This window comes from Vigna unguiculata, chromosome 11 (genome assembly GCF_004118075.2).
Source record: "Vigna unguiculata cultivar IT97K-499-35 chromosome 11, ASM411807v1, whole genome shotgun sequence".
In the NCBI taxonomy this organism is placed as follows: Eukaryota; Viridiplantae; Streptophyta; class Magnoliopsida; order Fabales; family Fabaceae; genus Vigna; species Vigna unguiculata.
This window is the reverse complement of record NC_040289.1, coordinates 1,923,305-1,942,419: the sequence shown is the minus strand read 5'-3', so window position 1 is coordinate 1,942,419 and position 19,115 is coordinate 1,923,305. Positions and strand designations below refer to the sequence as shown.

The window sequence follows — 19,115 nt, the reverse complement described above, 5'->3', positions numbered from 1 at the left end:
TAAACTTAAAAATATTTAGTTAAAATTAAAATTAAAATGGTTAAGTAGTGTTTTAAATAATAGGTTTAATTATGCCTTTGATCCCCATTTTGGAGTCAAAATCTCAAAATGGTACCCAAATGTTTAAAAGTCTCAAAATGGTCCCCTTTTTTGTTAAAACGTCTCACGTTTGCCCTTGCCGTTAAGTCAACGTTGACGCCGTTAGAGGGAGTGCCACGTGTCAGTTCCTCGATTTTTTGAATTTTTTTATTAATTTTTTTATTAATTTTTTTTATTTTTAATTTTTTTTTTTGATTTTTTTTAAAAAAATTTAAAAATTGCCACGTGTCAAGCTGTCATCGTGCCACGTGGCAGTGACAGTGACACGTGTCAGTATTACGTCACGTGTCATTTTCTTAGTCTCAATTTGGTCCCTTTATTTTAATTTGTCTCAATTTAGTCCCAATTTTTGTAAAAATGGAGCAATTTTGTCCCTCTCCAAATTGAGATCAAATTTAATTTCTGTATAAATGTACACAAATATTTCCATCAAAATTGATATTTCAAGTAAATATTTTTAACCAAATTAAGTTCATTTAATTAATATTTTACATTGAACTTTATTTAAAATGGTTTAAAAGTTGTTAATAGAAAATAATGTTAATAGAAAAAAAAATCATAAATTACCTAGTTCATGTTACAATAAAACACATAAATTTAAAATTTGAAAACAATTTTAAGTAAAGTTGAATGTGAAACATAATTTTAACTAAACTTAGCTATGTTAAAAATATATAATAAAAATATCAATTTGAATAAAAATATCAAATTTAATAAAAATATTGGTATAACATTTATATAAAATTAAATTTTGTTTCAATTTGAAGGGGGACAAAATTGCTCATTTTTACAAAAAAATGGAACTAAATTGAGACAAATTAAAATAAAGGGACCAAATTGAGACTAACAAAATGACACGTGGCGTAATATTGACACGTGTCACTGTCACTGCCACGTGGCACGATGACAGCTTGACACGTGGCAATTTTTTGATTTTTTAAAAAAAATTCAAAAAAAAATTAAAAATAAAAAAAAAATTCAAAAAAATTAATAAAAAAATTCAAAAAATTGAGGAACTGACACGTGGCACTCCCTCTAACGGCGTCAACCTTGACTTAACGGGAAGGGCAAACGTGAGACGTTTCAACAAAAAAGGGGACCATTTTGAGACTTTTAAAAATTTAGGTACCATTTTGAGATTTTGACTCCAAAATGGGGACCAAAGGCATAATTAAACCTAAATAATAAAATTTTTATTTATGCATACATTTTTTTTTCTTAAAAATTGAAAATTTTTATTTATGCATACATTTTAAAAAAGTGTCAATTGCATCCCAACTTTTGAAAATTGCTTCAATTAGGTCCCTTTCAGACAGAGTTGACTAACGCCGTTAGTCAACGTGCCACGTGTCAATCTGTGGTTTTTTTGATTTTTTTTAAAAAAAATTTTAATTTTTTTTCTAATTTTTAAATTTTTTTTTAAATTTTTTTTTAAAAAAAAATTAAAAATGCCACGTGTCAAGTCCCTGTGTGTGCCACGTGGCATTGTCAGTGCCACGTGGCGTTGTAATGCCACGTGTCAGTGTCACTATTAGATGTCATTGTTTTGATTTCGATTTGGTCCCCACATATGTCTTTTTGTTTCAATTTAGTACCTAAGTATGTGTATCTGATTCAATTTTGTCCCAATTTTTTTTTAATAATTAAAATATTTTTGTAATCCATTTTTTATAAGATTAAAAATAATTAAGTATAAATATTTTTACAAAATTAAGTACTAATATTTATAATGTTTCTCTCAATTTCAGACCAAATTTATTATTTGTATGAATGTTATGCAATTTATAAGTGCCAAAATGACTTTTACCACTAAATTTTAATATAAATATCAAATACTTAATTTTTTTTAAACTTTTATACTTAATTACTTTTAATTTTATTAAAAAATATTTTAATTATTAAAAATTATTAGGTCAAAATTGAATCAAATACACATAAGTAGGTACTAAATTGAAACGAAAAAACATAAATAGGGACTAAATCGAAATCATCACAATGGCATCTGATAGTGACACTGACACATGGCATTACAATGCCACGTGGCACTGACAATGCCACGTGGCACACATAGGGACTTGACACGTGGCATTTTAAATTTTTTTTTAAAAAAAATTGAAAAAAAAATTTAAAAATTAAAAAAAAAATTAAATTTTTTTTAAAAAAAAATCAAAAAAACCACAGATTGACACGTGGCACGTTGACTAACGGCGTTAGTCAACTCTGTCTGAAAGGGACCTAATTGAAGCAATTTTCAAAAGTTGGGATGCAATTGACACTTTTTTAAAAGTGGGTACCAATTTGACACTCTAGTACTAAACTGGGTACCTTACGATTAATTAAACCTAAAATATTAACCTTCCTCTAAAAATTGTGAAGATTTCTGGAGCACTAAGAATATATATATATATATATATATATATATATATATATATATATATATATATATATATATATATATATATATTACTCTGAAGAATCAAGAATTTATGAAACGCACGTGTTTTACGAGAATATTGCTAGAGTGTATTGAAATTTGGGATAATAATATTCTAAAATATAATAAAAATAATTATTTGATAGCATTATAGACTAAGAATTGAGAAAGCATAAAGTTTTCCATTTTTAATTCTTTAATACTTTTTTTTTTATTTTAATTAATTAATAATAGTACTGATAAAAAAATAAATTCTGAAGCTTGACGTAAGTGCCTCTAATAATCAAATCCGAGTTTAGAGTTTCCAAAATTTTATGCGCAAGTTTAGACATAGTTGAATACACGTGGCCGCACCAGAACATTTTCAGTGTATTGCGCGATCTTACTTTCCCTTTTTTTTTCTTTTTAAATAAAAATTCTTCGATCTGGTGTTGAAAATTCAAGTTAAAGTGAGGGGGCTGAATTTCTAATTTTATATTAAAAAAATGAAATTAATTGAAAATATTGATAATGTGTGGTGAAATAAAGTCACACAAACTAGATGATTAAATTTTGGATAATAAAGGTTTGGTTATCTATCGAAATTTATCATGTAAATTTTTTCCATATTATAAGTGAATAAATTTATCACGTTTTTAGAAAAATAAAATTATGCAAATTAACTAGAAAACACTTTCTCTAACAATTAGATGGATAAAAGAAGTACTTAAATAACTTTTAAATATTTCCTTTTATTGGTGCAAGTATTTTTAGTATGCATTACAAGGTAATATGATATCCATAACAATAGATGGATAAAGAAGTACTTAAATAACTTTTAAATGTTTTCCTTTTATTGGTGCAAGTATATAGTTTTAGTATGCATTATTTTGTAATCTTAATCACAAGGAATAGTATTCAAGAATTTATTTGTGAGGATCAATTGATTTTAAGTTTTGTTTTGGAAATCCTTATTGTTAAAAAGAAACTCTATTTTCCGCAGAAAAACATCTCAAAACAAAAGCAATCTTAATTATACCAAACATGTCCTAAATAATTTTTCATAATGTCAGACATTAATCTACCTAAACGTCAGATATATTGAGTTTTGCATGCAACGGTAGTTGTGTTTAATTTATTAGAATTGAAAATATTGGCCATTAATGGTTATATATATTAAGATCAAAATAACTAAAAGCCCTTAAATTATTAATATTTTGAGTTTTCATTGACAATTTAACATGGAATAAATTAAACGGCAAATTAAAAAATAATCTGAAAACAAAATAGATGATTTAATGATGATTAAAGTACCGAATTAAAAATAGATAAAAAAAGACAGGTTAAAATATATATTTTTTTTAATTTATTAAAATTTTCCAAAGTATCTCAAGTCTGAACTCACAAGTAATGAAAGATATACAAAAGTCAACCTTTTGAAATCAAGTTTATTTAAGAAGAAAAAGAAATGATATTGTTTCCCATTATTTTTTTCTTTCCTCAGACCTTTTAGCATACAATAATTTTATCCCCCTAAGAAAAGAACACGAAATTGAGCATTTCTTGAAGTCAATGTAAACATAAATAAATATAAAAAGGTAAATTTCCCTTATTATTAAACTATGAAATTAGTCCCTTAGTGGATACCCACAAATCCTTTCTAATATGTTAGACATGTTACATCTTCCATTTACTTTGCAAGCATTTTCTTCCATTTTTTTCAACCATTTCTCAAGAAGAACAAAGTCATATTACAGAATATACCAATACTTTCTTGGGGCATTACTAATTATTTCAACTCCATTGCTAAGTTGGTACAAAATATAAAATGAATAAAAGAGCAATGAATGCATTTGTTCTTCTGCTTCATCAATTCAATCATTTTCACTCCAAGAAAAATACTTTAGGGTTCAACACCTGAGAATCCTGAACTGACCCCATCTTTGCTTCTTCCTAGTTGATCAGTTCAATCATACATTCCAATCAAAATCAAAATTGAGCTGATGGGTACATTCAGCCATTGATAGAAGCTGCAGAACACAAATAATGTAAGTGCAAAAGCATATGTACATAGAGATCTCAGAAGCCAAAACTAGTCAAAATTCCTTGCCACTTTAAGGGGTTGCTTAATTACAGGAAATTAGTTTTTCTACTTTGTTTTTTTTTGGTTTAGGTACTAGGAAGCAGCTACAAAAACATCATTTAACTAAACTCAGGCATGAATGACTTCTAAGTAGGATCTTCATTGGCAATATATGATTCTCTGCTTTACTAGTTCATCCTTGGAATGGAACCTAAGCATGTGCAGGTAACTTTTCTGGGTGAGGAGAATGAGATTTTTGTGTTACATCCAAGGCTTTTGAGCTTTGTTCTTGAAGAACTCTACTTCCAGTAACTTCCCGCTTCATGTTAACTAGTGTTGTAAAAGGAATATCTAGTATGTTGATTTCCATCTTGTTGAACATGAGGTTTGCAACAGCTCTGTCAACAATGTTGGTCTCTGATTCCATTGGTTTTTTGTCCACAGACCTGCAACATTTCAACCAAGGGTTTTCATCTTTTAAGTATTTAGAGAAAAGCCAGAACTGTATACTATTATGTGGACTTGTGTTGTGTTTAACACCACCAATACTCAGTGTCTCACAAAGAGTTACGGAATAATGAATTATTATGAAAAAACTTGACTAGAATATGCAGAACATACTTTTAAACAATGGTAAAACCATATTTCATGCCAAAAAAGAAGTATAGAAGGAGTTATAGTGCAATTTGTGATGAGTAGTTTCAGGCCAAACAAACCAAGCAGAAGTTTATGCTATCATCCAAATCAACAAAGAGTTACAGTTTCAGTATCAAAAAAGAACATAACAGGCTTGCAACATATGTATATCATGTACCTCATTGTTTCATTGCAAACTGAGTGTGGCATTTCTTGATGCATGTTAAGGTCTCCATCCAAATCCTCTACTACATGTTTTGTATTTTTGGCAAGGCGAAACAGGGCATCTCGGAAGCAGATTCGAGTTTTCTCTGTTAACTAATCATGACAGGGAGAAAAAGTTACCAACAAGTATATTGCATGATAAATGCTAGTAATACACTTTTTTCATCACAGTCTTTGTTATTGAGTGAAATCTATAAGTCTCACTAGATAGGGAATGAGATTGCATTATTTAGTTTGGAACATAGACTCCAAGCAATAATAGAGTATGTTGAAAAATAGTGTGTTAGTAGCATTTCTTATTATTGCATTTAGTCATGCCAGTAACTTCAGTTCTCTGTCACATACCTGTGCAATTAACATCTCAAAGCCCTGCAGTGTGAATTCCTCAAGGGATAACTGCTCAGGCATGATCTTGTCTCCATTAGACTGCTCAAAAGGGTCCAAGATTTTGATTGCACGTGCCTTCAAGAGAAAAAAAAAAATAGATTACATTACACAGTACAGTAACCCTTCAAACAAGAACCTAAAAGGAACTTTGCAATTAGAATTTGTATGCAAATTAGTTCTGTTAGTTTAAATGATATGTCCAATCATGACTTACTTTATATCTCCACAAAATACTACACATACATGAAATACTAGTACACTACAGGTATACTTACTTCTCATTTTTTCTGCCTTTCCATGATGTCAACTTGTTAAGATTAAACAAAAGAAGTTATTGGATAACATGGTTTCTGCTAGAGAAAAAAATTTGAGAAGCAATACTTAAAACTACAGCAAAGTTTGTAAACATAAAAGTATCTCCACAATACAGAAGTTAACATTGGTCAAAATTTACATACACTTCCTAAATTCTGCTGGTACTTTCTCAAATCAGAAATAGAGTTTACATCAATATTAGTGTAGTAAAAATATGAATTAAAGGATTATGCAGAATGCCTAAGTGAACTTCAGTTCTGACTAGAGAACAAGGGCAACAAAACTTGGAAAACTGTATCCAAATTTTGTCCATAGCAATTGTAGTTTGTTGTATGTAATACATGTTACTGCATAAGAAATGAGTTTCACAGCACATACATGACAATTTTGATATGGTTGCAAGTTCTTCACTGACTACAAATTTATGATTCGGAAACACTATTCAAGTACAAAACCAAAGGTAATTATTACCTCTATATCCTGGCAATCCTTAGAGTCAGAGTTGCAAGGAACAAACCCTGAAGCTGCAACATCTTTCTGCACTACACCTGATATAGAAATAACTAATTAGTAACTTGCACATCCATATCATAGATATTTTTTAATTACTTGTTCACACATTAAAATGTATTGATCACCGTTGGTGTTGCTGCTTTGGTTCTCAGGATAAAGGAAAGATTTGTGAAGGTTTTCAACACAGGGAAAATCTTCAAGTACAGAATCCCTGCATTATGTGAAACATATGAAGACTGTCAGACAAAATATGGTCACATTAATTGGAACAACTTGATGCTTATGGTAAGCAAGTGAATATTGAATGTCAGTGTTGAGTTACAAATGTAATGGAAAAGTAAAAAAAGAATTTTCATTATAGAATTATTAAAGAAAATAGAGCCCTTACCATGCTATAACAGGTTCATTCTTATAGAGTTCTGGGAACAAATAAGTATGATTGTGTTAGTCTGTACTGGCTCTAATCATTATCATAAATATGGTGAAATTTGCAATGAAAAAACACCACAGAGAAATTCATTTTGTACTGGACTTGCTACAGTGCAAGCATGTTTGAGATGCTACATGATTTCATTATCATACAGGCATAAAACCAAGAATCTTAGTCCCAGAAGTTACGCTTGTACAAGAAAATGTCATCCACATGTTCGAAAGTCGATAGGTCTTGAAGTTCGTATTTGGACTGATGATCACACGAGAGTCCTGTTTGTTGAAATTGCTCAGACAATCCTCCACACACACTTGAGCTGCTAGATTGATCTTTGTCTTGTAGATAAGGGTCAAATTCAATTTCATCTTCGAAACTTTTATCAATGAAATTGAATTCTACCTCTGTTGCATCTGTGTTCTTGCTCAAATACTCCTCCTGAGTTGAATTAAAGCATTCAGGTGCTTTTATTCCCCATTCTGACCAGCGCCCTGGTGAAGAATACCTTTCCAGTAAATCTTCTTGATCTTTTGGTAAAACAAATTCACTATTTTCACATCCATAGTACCAATCCATGCCAAATAGTCTGTATAATGTTCAAAATGTTTGAAGATTAGCAAGTAAAAGATGCCCTTTTCAAATGGAAATATGCTGAATTTATTGACTCAGATAAACAAGCTTTTTGATCAACACAAAAGGAGAACTTCATTCAACCAAACAAAAATTAGGTATGAAATTGTATTCCCTTCATTCAATGAGTTTACCTTCAATTATAAATAAAATCCCCATTCCTTTCCCTTCCCTATCCTTATCAAAGAATGAAACCCCACTTCATTTAACCCTTTAAAATGTTGTAAAAAACAAAAAGAACCTGCGAAAGTTATAATCTTGATGAAACTAACACTAATCACCATATATCTTTGACACCCTCACAGAAAATGAAAAGAGAAAAACAGAAAAAACTTCCTCTAAACTGTTGAATTTCCTTAAATTCATCAACAGAACTTTTTCACATATAATAATCCAAAGAGGGGTTGAAAAGAACATACCTTTCAATGGTTTATGAAGTGAGAGAACCAAACTTCTGATTGATGAAAACAAACCAACCCAGTTGGAGATCACAGTACTCAGTGACAAACAAAACAAAAACTTGGTAAGAGGTTTAGTAGGGGTTCACAGAATTTTCAGTGACAAACAAAACAGAACTTGGCAAGAGGTTTTTGCTGGGTTCACAGAAAATTTTCGGTTCTGAAGGGTGTGGTTTTGAGTGGTCAAGTGACAAGTTTCATTTTGACACAGTTGTAAGAAAGGCTTAATATATAGCGAGATGAAGTTCCATATTGTGTTAATCTTCAGAGAGACAGTTGTGAACAAACAAAAAGGAAAAAAGAAAGAGACCTTTTATGTGTTTGTGGCTGAGAATGTTTTGGTGCCGAGATTTGTGGCCTAAAGTTCTCCATCTAAAACTGAAACCTTATTGGGCAGGTCCCATTTCAGCATTTGAGATTTGAGCATGTGGCAGTGGTGGCCTCAAAAGTAGACCCCAAGTTTAGAGCAAAATCCTGGTAGATGCCTTAAAGATCACATTCTGAACATGCCCTTCACCAATTTATTCATGTAAAAGTTAGAGTTGAAAATAAATTTTATGTATTTGAGGTGAAATAAAGTTTAAGCCAATTTTTTATTTTATTTTTACAATCAGAACTAAATCAATTCAATGAAAAAACAATAACTTCAGTTCAGATTAATTGGATTTCTTCCTAAAGAAATGTGTTTTTTTTATGTTGAGATAGAAGTATTATGCAAAAGCTTACAATTATCTTGTTATTAAAAATATGTAAATAACATATTTTGTAAAAAATATAAAAATGAATAAACTATTGTACCATAACATTTTATGCACAACAATTATTTATGAAAAATTTATAATTAATTTGATTTGGGTTTATTGAATTTATAAATCAAAATTCCATGTTTCAACTAATAACCGTAGATTTTATTGGTTTGGCTAATGTTAAATCTAATTTAGTGAAAAATGTTAACTAGTTTAATTGACAGTGGTGTGAATTTACTGAATCATTGAAACAATGATCACTCCTAAAAAAATTATAACATTCTGAACATGCCCTTTACCACATTATAGTTTTTTTTCTTCACAAATTTTGTTTCTTTTCTTTAATTTCTCAAATTTTTTCATTAATCAATTGAATATCTATTGTTATTAGGTATGGTAATATCATTTACTAATATAAGTTGAATGAAAATACTTGTAATATTAACTACTTTGAAGAGGCGTTTAACTACTTTAACGAGCAAAATTCCTGTATCGAAAAACGTGTAAGTGACTAAGGTTGTTTCTTAAAGTGACACGTAGATATCAATATTTAATTAATACGTAAACACAAATTAATTTTAAAATGTTTCTCATTTTTTATTTATTATTAATTTATTATTTCAATCACTTTTAAATTATAATATTCTTAAATTATAATATTCTGTCATTAAAAAAATTAAAATAAAAATTATAAAGGTGATGAGAATAATAAATTAAAAGTGACAAAAAAATTTAAAATATTATTATCGTTTTAAAATTGTATAAGTTTTCTTTTCATTCTTTTCCATACTTTATAAGATAAGGTAAGGAAAAAAAAGAATAGATATAATTAGTAACATGAGAAAAATAAAGTAAACAAATATAACATACATGAAATTTTAGGTGTAAAAACTTAGAATTGTACAACTTTAGGTGTAATAATAGGTTAGAAATTCTTCTAGTACCAGAAAGTACTCTTTGATTCACGGATGAAACCTAACGACAATATTTAAATATTTATGTATGTATTTAAAAAAAAATTAAGACTTTATTTAAACTCAATATAGTATATAGTACGGAGTTTAGAGTGGGATTAACTTTGAGGAAAAAAGCTTTAATTCTTTGTGAGAGAAATATAAGTATTTTTTTTCTTATTCTTTTAAATAGTTAGATAAGTGATAAAAATTGTTCTTTTATGGTTACAGTTTAGAAAAATGGATTTTATAGACGAAGTTTACCTAATTTTCTATCTTTTTCTTTTATTTATTTTATTCCAAATAATTAATTATATTAAATACAAATTCAATGACTATAAATAAATTTAAACTCTTTTCCATAATTTGATTTTAAAAACTATTTGTTTAGACAACTAAACAAAACATATTATCTTAAAATCACCTTACCTAACTATTCAAACATTATTTTATGAAGTTAATCTATTATTCAAATAATTTTCCTCAAGTTAATCCAAACATTCACCTAATACGCACATGTGCATAAATACTTATGATCTTTTTCTTTTTAATTTGTTTACTAATTTAGAATGATGAAAAAAAAAATGGATATACTACTTTTATATTTAACATGTTTTTCATGTTTTCCAAACCTAACAAAGTCATCCACAACATATCCAATTTATTTTTCTGTTGCACCAATAGTTTTGGCCTTTTTTTAGGTTTACATATACAAAGTGGTGATGATGGTGTTAATTGAGTCATAAATAATTTGCAAATGGAAATTATGCAACCCATGTGCTATGAATGGATATAACTAACTCTTTGTTGGGTCAAATTTTGGAAAAAAAACATGTTTAGTATACTCTATTCTATTCATTAAATTGTTAATGCTCAAGTACTAGACTCTTCTAGATTCTCATTTAAAATAAGTGATATAAAAATAAATAAACACAGTTATATTTACAAGAATATACATAGATACTCCTTTTATATACTACAATAATATATCTTAAATCTCAAACTATTATTACTTTAGATGTAAAATAAAAAGAAAAGAAAGAATGAAAACAAACAATTTATCTTTTAAAAATAACTGCACACACATTACTGTTTTACAATATAATTATGTTTCTATTTCTTTTTCCTATAAATATTATTAAAATAATTTTGAAATATTCGGAAGACAATAATGGTTAAATGGTTTAAAGATTACCATCTTATGGTTTGATTTATTTATTTTTTGAAAATATCTTCTTAAAACAATTTAGAAAAGATAATTAACAAAGTTAGTAGAATTAGCAAACAACTTATTGTGGTTTAAAGAATCTTTATTTTTGAACACTTTTTTTGTACTAATATTATCGTTTTAAATATATAACCTCTCTTTATGACCTCTTCCGGATTTTGTAAAAATTAGGATCTAAGGTTTAGAGTTTGAAATTTAAACTACATTTTTTATCATTTTTTCAATAATAATTTTATCTCTAATTTTAAATATTTTTAAAATAAAAATTCAAAATATTTTTCTTTTATGAAAAATATATATTAAGAGACCTTGAGAATTATTCTCTGATTTCGCAAAAAGATGACTGAATTTTCCTTGATTGTATCTAAAGAGTTTGAAAATTTTGATTCTTTTATGGCCTCTCTGCATTTTATCATGATATAAACTATAGTTATTGGTGATTTCTTTAACTTAAATATTTTTAATAATTTAATTTTGATTTCTTGAGTTGTCCATCCTCTTTTTATTTTCTATCTGATTATTAATATTCCATGAATGAAGCTTGCTGAAATAGTTAATTATTTGTCTTAACATTTATGTGGTTTGTTTGAGAAAGTAAGAATTTTTGAAACTAAATATTATGTGTTTAATTTTGTCTTGGAGTTTGTTTATAGACCCGAATGACCTTAAACATGGTGTTCTCCTTCTCCATCACCACAATTTCTTCCCACACTCCTTAATATTTAAAATGATATATTTTTTAGTATTGATTTTCAAATTACATGTTTTAGAAGTCTTTCAAAAGGAGCAATATAAAGTCTTCAGAATATGATTTCTAGAATGAAATTTTTTAAATAAAACTTTTGGATTTCCAGAATGAGATTTTAGAAACATGTGAGGTGCATTATGGAACAAGCTTTTCATAATAAACTTTCCAAAATGTATATAATACTTTTTGGAATGAATTTTCTAGGATCAGTTTTGTGGAACACATGAAATGTATTTCAAAAGAAGTATTTTTCCACAACTCATTTTTTTCTCTTTTTCTTCCTTTATAGCAAATGATGTTAACAGTATGGTAGGGGAATAATTTAGGTTTTTTAGTATAGGAGCACATTTAGTAATGATGGGGTGCGTGCAGGAAACATAAGTCTGATAGTAAGATAAGGGCATATAATCCAAAGTAACGAAAATAATTGAATCAAATATTGGCTTCTACTTCTTACACTCCTAGAATTTCTTTGTTCACCTCACAAATTTGAAAATGACCATTTTATCATATGAAAAAGTGACTTTTAGAATATACATTATGAAAAAATTCTTTCCAAAATAAGACTTTTGAAATGAAATTTTCAGAATAAATTTTTTAAATCAGACTTTTAGAACAAAATTTTCGAAATTAGATTTTTTGAATGCATGTGGAAGACGTATGGAGTGATAAGGTAAATTAATGATCAAGAAGAAATAATAGAGGAAAATATTGTGGATTCAATCCCTCTATTAACAATATGAAAAAATAAAATAGATTTGGAAGGATTTAAAAGGAGGGAAAAAATATTCGAAAGTATTTTGGATTAAGATTTCGTAAACAAAATTTAGAATACATATAATATATTTCCAAAATAAGTTTTCTACAAAATGTGTTCTGAAAAGACTTTTTATAAGAATATATAAAATACATTCTAAAAATGCTTTCCGAAAGTTTTTTTTTTTTTTTCCGCGTGTTCTCTTCTTCCTCTATAACACTCTTCCCCTCTTCTTCTTTTTCTGCAGTGTCAGTGATGGTGGAACTCGCAGCAGTGGCGGAGCAAAATGTTATGCAGTGGTGAAGGTTATTTGAGTCTTTTCGTATTATTGTGGGGATGCAACTAGTAATTGTAGGATGCAGGAAATAGTAGCGGCAAAAGCTTGATCCAAATAGATTATAATTGTTAATGGCCCAACAGTACTATAAAGTTCCATTTTTTGTTATTATAATTGTCAATGATCTAGAAAGGTATCTCTTATTTGAGATTCAAGTTTTGGATGACAAAAATGTCTCACTTCATTTAAAGCTTCAAATTTTCGACTTTTTATGTTCTGGTTTATGTGTCTGGTGGGTTTGCTCACAAAAATCAGGTGCTTAATCTTCTCCTAAATTCTCCTAAATACAAGCTACATATATAATTCATTGGAGTTCTATTTCATCCGTGGATATTGATAATAGAAATTATTGCTGTAAAACAGAAAATCAGAAAAATAAAATGTGAGAAGAAGGTGGTTCAGAGTAATAAAATTTAGGTTTAACACGTCTTGTTGTTTTACTTTAAACAACTACTTTTTTAAAGTACATATTTAATAAATTAATATTTTTATTTGTATTTCTTGTGTTATCTAGATCAGTTCTATTTTGCATGTTTAAGTTCGGATGAACAGGTTTCACAAAATCTAGATTCTTGAACAATCACATACATTAAATCACTTCTATTATTTGTTTTGGCAATATACGCAATTTTATAAGAAAAAAAAAACATAGATGGTTATGATAGAAATAAGTTAAAGGATTAAACAAGCAAAATATTTCAAAAGTACGTAGTCAAAAGAAACTATATAATATTAAAGACAGAATACAAACAAATATACTTTTTCAAGAGTTAATTTATTTAATAATTTATTATGCATTTCATTTACAAAAATAATATTAGAAAACTTAAAATTTATTTAAGCTTTACCATTATTGCATAAAATACAAACAAATATACTTTTCAAGGAATTAATTTATTTAATAATTTATTATGCATTTCATTTACAAAAATAGTATTAAGAAACTTATTTATTTAAGCTTTACCAATGTTGCATTTTATATCCCCTAATTTAATTGAGTGCTTAAAATAAAACTGATAGCCAGATTTTAAGTAAATACATTTGCTATACCAGAATTTGTTCTAAACCTAATCATCAATAAAGAGATAGAGGCTTAATAATTATAGTGTTGAATTTAAAAACAATTCCATGGAAGTGTAAAACAAAATAAAACAACATCACTAATATTGATAGTAATTCAAGGTCGTGAAAGGGATAGTTGAAGGGATAGAGAAAATGTGTAGATAGTAAAGTGTGAAAGTAGTAATTGGAGAAATGTATTTGTAGTTGAGAGTAGTTGTATTGGATGTTGTGTTAGTTGTTCTTGATGTTTTAAAATGGTAGGATACATGGGTATTTATAGTCTCATAGATTATTCTAAAAACTCCTAGCTAGAACTAATGCAAATCCTTCTAGATTTCTCTACATAATTAAATATTCTTGATTTTTCTTTCTATCCTAAGCTTTTCTCCAACTCCAATACTTTAGAAGTTTCTTTACATTTCAATAACTCTATTTCAATAACTCTATCTTATATAGATTCTTTCTAGAACATATATATAGGTTTCGAATGTGAGCAACTTTTTCCCAGTCTTCGCCTCCTTCTTGGCAACGCTGTTTCAGTAAAGGACAATCAATTATATGAAGAGAAGAAATTGATTTAGGAAGGCCCTCCTCTGGTAAGCGTTGGAGGTTGGGGCAGTCTAGAAGATACAGTCTTCTAAGAGATGAGAGTTGTAAGAGACCCTTATAGTCCAGCTTTTCTAAATTTTGACACTCAAGAAATTGTAGTTCAGTAAGGGATGTTGGAAGCAAACCTCCATCAAGAAAACATTCTGCATCTGGTGTTGATATCCCCAAGCTTTCCAAAGAAGAACTGTCTCCCAAAGCTCCCTTTAGTAAGCCAACAAGTCTAAAGCAATTCCCGAGTCTGATGTAATTTAGATTTGATGGCAAACCTCCATCAGGGAACGACTCAAGTGTCGGACAGTCTTCTATGTGTAGCCCAACGAGAGATGGAAGCAGCATATGCATGTTTGCTGGCAATGATTCAAATTTAGGACACTTTTCAATTGTCAGATCCTGGAGATGATTGTGAACGTGATCCTGTGAAATCATCTGTAGATTAGGAAATCCACTGAGTTCAAGCCTCTTGAGTGTTGGGAAGAAATCAAGTGGAAAGATCCTTAGAGAGACACAATCATCACTTATTGTCTCCAGAGTTGAACAAATGGACAAGTCTTCAAGAGAAGTGTTGAATAGCATATGTCCAACCATTGCCACCGATGATGCTGCCATGTCGTGCCCATCCATTGTGAGCTTTTCCATTGTAGAGCAGTCCAACTGCAGCTTTCCACAGTCTTGTAGAAGTAATTCTATCGCACTGACAATCAAAGCTTCAAGTTGTTCACAGTTAGAGACATATAGGTATTTTAAAGCAACAAACTTTGGCAGGTATGCTTTTAGCTTAGGACAATTTTTTATCCAAAAATCTTCTAAACGTGGAAAAGCACCTGTCACATCTTGGCAATCCCACTTTTCCCATTGCCTCATATCAGAGAACCACAATGTTTGAAGGGATTTAAACGAAGAAGAGTTGTTCCCATGAAAATCAGCATCAATACTCACTATCCCATCAAGTCTATAAATACGCAATTCCTTGAGAAATGGCAAAAGCCCAAGCGGAGGTAAACGTTCGCAAGATCTACAATCATCCAACACTAAGGACACCAGGTTCGGTAATGAATTGTGGAGTAACCAATTTGGAAATTGTTTACCAATGTAGTTCCTTATTGACAATTTCTTCAAGTATTTTGAAGGTCGTAGATTCTCAATTATATCCTCAGCTTTTGTTGAATCAACAGAGGAGCTACCAATGAAATTCCATTCTAAATGTAGGCCCATAAGGTGTGGTTTGCTCTTCAAATCTGCTTCTAATGCATCAGAGGGATTCTCAATATTTTGCAGATCATCAATTGTTAGACTTCCATAAAGATTGAATTGTCCTAATCGCTGAATATTCATTTCCTTACTTTTCTCAACATGAAACGAACTCATCGATACTTGAACATTCTTCAGTTTTCCCAAATGTGCTGCCACATTTTCCACTCCAATACCTACTAATTCAAGGCAACGCAAATTTTGAAGTTTATGTAAACATGAGGGAAACTGCTTTAATCTACGACACTTGTTCAGCTTCAGTATTTGCAACTTGTAGAGTAAACTCATTGAGTCAGGTAGCTCTTCTATATTAGTGCAGGATAGATCTAATGAACGAAGATGCTTAAGATTTCCTATAGATTCAGGCACCTCCGTAAGGTTAAGATAATGATTCAAAGATAAGATACGTATCAACTTAAATCTGGAGAACAAGTCATCTATGGACATCTTGCAATACCAAATCCAACCCGAGTTTGGATCTGTTCGCGTAAATGTATGCAACTTTTGAGTATCAATTGAACTCCCAAACCCATCAAAATATAATTCAGAGGATAAAAATGAACAATGACGGGTTGTTTTGGATATACCTTCTGGTTCATCAACTCCTATCCTGATGCAGACGTCCTTACAAACGTATTTGGCCAAATCATTTAGAAGGTCATGCATGATAAAGCGCTCTTCGTCTTGGTTACTTGACTGTTGAAAGAAGGACCAAGATAATAGATCATTGAAATATTGTTCACCAACTTCTATAGGACTCTTTATCTGTACATGGCTTTCTAGAAAATTTTGAGCCATCCACCATTGAATTAAAATATCCTTGTCAAACTGATAACCTTTGGGAAGTAAGGCACAAAATGCAAAGCATTTCTTCAGATGAGAAGGAAGGTGAAGATAGCTCAATTTTAAAGCAGGGAGTATACCACTTTCATTTTCTGAAAGATCCCATATATCACTTCTCATAATGTTTTCCCATTCCCACAGGAATGATTTATTGTGTAATAAACTTCCCATTGTTTTCAACGCTAAAGGAAGCCCATCACATTTTTTAACTATTTTCTTAGCAATCTCCACGAAGTCTGGGTCTTGTTGAGGATTAGCACCTTGGAATGCATGCTTTGCGAACAATTCCCAACAATAATCTTCTTTTAATACCTCCAGGCGGTACTTTTCCGATCGCATGGAATCAGCAACCTTCTCACCCCGTGCAGTGACAAGAATCCTACTGCCTTGGCCTCCGAAAACAAGGGGCTTTTGCACATCTTCCCATTTAGATGAGTTTTCGTTCCAAACATCATCCAAAACGAGAAGAAATTTCTTTCCCATAAGGTTTTCTTTCAATCTTTTCTGAATTACTTCCTTCGGTATACTATGATCAGTTGAACTGGCTATTGTGTCAAGAATTGCTCTTGATACTTTGAGAACATCAAACTCTTGTGGAACACTGACCCAAACATTAATATCAAATTTACCTTCAAGCCTTGGGTCATTGAATACATGTTGGGCAAGAGAGGTCTTACCCAACCCACCCATGCCCACAATAGAAAGTATAGATAGGTTGTTGTGAGTGTCCGATGTGAGCCACTTAAAGATAGATTCTTTGTCATCATCTCTGCCACAGATATCACTTTCATTTGGCAAAGATGAATATGTTAATTTACTGCTTGATCCTGATCCAACCTCAACACCACCACCCTTTTTCAAACCTAGAATATTGCTTTCGTCTGCAAGATCATCTAGGTCCTCAATGACTTGTGCCATTCTGGATTCAATTTCATTTTCAATGAGAAAAGAAGAATTGAGGGAACTCCACACCTTCTTAGCAGCACTCTGAGACTCAGCTTCCACTTGGCTTTTGGAGAGTTCATAATCTAACTCATCCAAGAGATCCTCTGCATCAATCACAACATCTTTGGCCCTGAGAAGCCAATCTCTGACGCATGAATCTGTGAACTGCTTTTGTTCTGCATCAAAAGCCACAACATCAATGGCAAGGAGCTTCATCTTCAAGTTGCGGAGTTGCTTCTTGTGCTTTTTTTGGTGAAATATGTCGAAAAGACGAGAAGCCAAAGTGTCAATAGTCCTCCCGAGAAAAGTGGAAACAAGAACACCGGTAACCATTTCTGCTGCCATGATAAGAATAGGGAAGAGAGTGGATAAATGAAAATGTGAGATTTGAAGTGAAGCTTATGGGTGTGATTCGGTGAAGTGCAATGGAAATAATATTAATAAGGTAATTTTTGAATTAAGGTTGGTGAACGTTTTTCCTTGATGGCTCGTCAACAACCATTAAAGAGTATTGAGTCTTCCGACAGCTCTGTTATTCACAAGCTGTACTCCATTACTATGAACGAATGAGTGGTTGTGATATCGTCAAGGTTCAGAACTTTTCTCATATTTTCCAAGACTAGTCAATTATTAGGTACAAGAGTAGTAAATGAATCACACTCCATACTCATGTCTTCGAGTGAATCGGGTGGAAAGAAGAAAAAGAGACATATATAATATATAATTGATCATTACAGAGAATAATGGGACCAATAGTAATAATAATAATAATAAGGAAAGCTAAGAAATGAGATAGAAAAGATAAGAAAGAGAAAATAGTTGTAAATGAATGAAAGATAACAATAATAAAAGAGAGAGAAAGAAAAAGTGATGTAATGACAATGATGTAATGAGAAAAAATAAAGAAATTAAAAATGAAATAAAAATGGGATAAAAAGTTCAAGGCATATTATTAATCCCTCGATTTTTTTTTCTCAATTTATTAAACTTGTGTGACTTTTTTGTTTTTAAGCAAATATAAATTATTTAAATACATTTTATCCGTATTTTTTAATTTTTATAAAATTAATAATATTTATTTTTAAAATATATATAATAAATTTTAAAATAATTATTAAATAAAATAATTATTAAATAAAATTTTTGGAATAAGGGTTAAAATAAAAAAGAATAGAAAAACAGTTAAAAAAAATAATTATAAAATAAATAATTTTTAAAATAATAATTAAGGATAAAATTAAAAAATAAAAAGTGAACATAAAAAAAATCCCTTATACATTGTTATAGTCCAAGCAAATATTAAATTTATTTATTATTATTTTCTGAAAAGTACTTTAATGATGCACGCCAAATTGTTGTTTATAACGATGAAGTTGGTTGGATCAGATTCGAATTCAACTTGATCAATGTAGTATAATTTGAATTTAATATTTTTTAAATTCATATCCGATTA

The 19,115-nt window shown here is 29.8% G+C and overlaps 2 protein-coding genes across 3 annotated transcripts; both read right to left on the bottom strand.

Moving 5' to 3' along the window:
- Window positions 1-4,497: 4,497 nt before the first annotated feature.
- LOC114168686 (protein LNK3-like) lies at window positions 4,498-8,477 on the bottom strand. 2 transcript variants are annotated; one of them, XM_028053590.1, is made up of 8 exons: window positions 8,148-8,476; window positions 7,290-7,684; window positions 7,060-7,090; window positions 6,797-6,882; window positions 6,630-6,706; window positions 5,802-5,918; window positions 5,410-5,549; window positions 4,498-5,041 (listed from the first exon to the last, which is right to left on the bottom strand). In XM_028053590.1, the coding sequence occupies exons 2-8, from the start codon at window positions 7,672-7,674 to the stop codon at window positions 4,807-4,809; spliced, it is 1,071 nt and encodes a 356-aa protein (XP_027909391.1). In that variant the 5' UTR covers window positions 7,675-7,684; window positions 8,148-8,476; the 3' UTR covers window positions 4,498-4,806. The 2 variants fall into 2 exon arrangements, with proteins under 2 accessions (XP_027909391.1, XP_027909392.1); XM_028053591.1 differs by lacking the exon at window positions 7,060-7,090 and having other exon boundaries at window positions 4,764-5,041; window positions 7,298-7,684; window positions 8,148-8,477.
- Window positions 8,478-14,143: 5,666 nt separating this feature from the next.
- LOC114169893 (putative disease resistance RPP13-like protein 1) lies at window positions 14,144-18,223 on the bottom strand. Its single transcript, XM_028055275.1, has one exon. It carries the CDS (start codon window positions 18,005-18,007, stop codon window positions 14,447-14,449), a length of 3,561 nt encoding a protein of 1,186 aa, XP_027911076.1. The 5' UTR covers window positions 18,008-18,223; the 3' UTR covers window positions 14,144-14,446.
- Window positions 18,224-19,115: the final 892 nt, after the last annotated feature.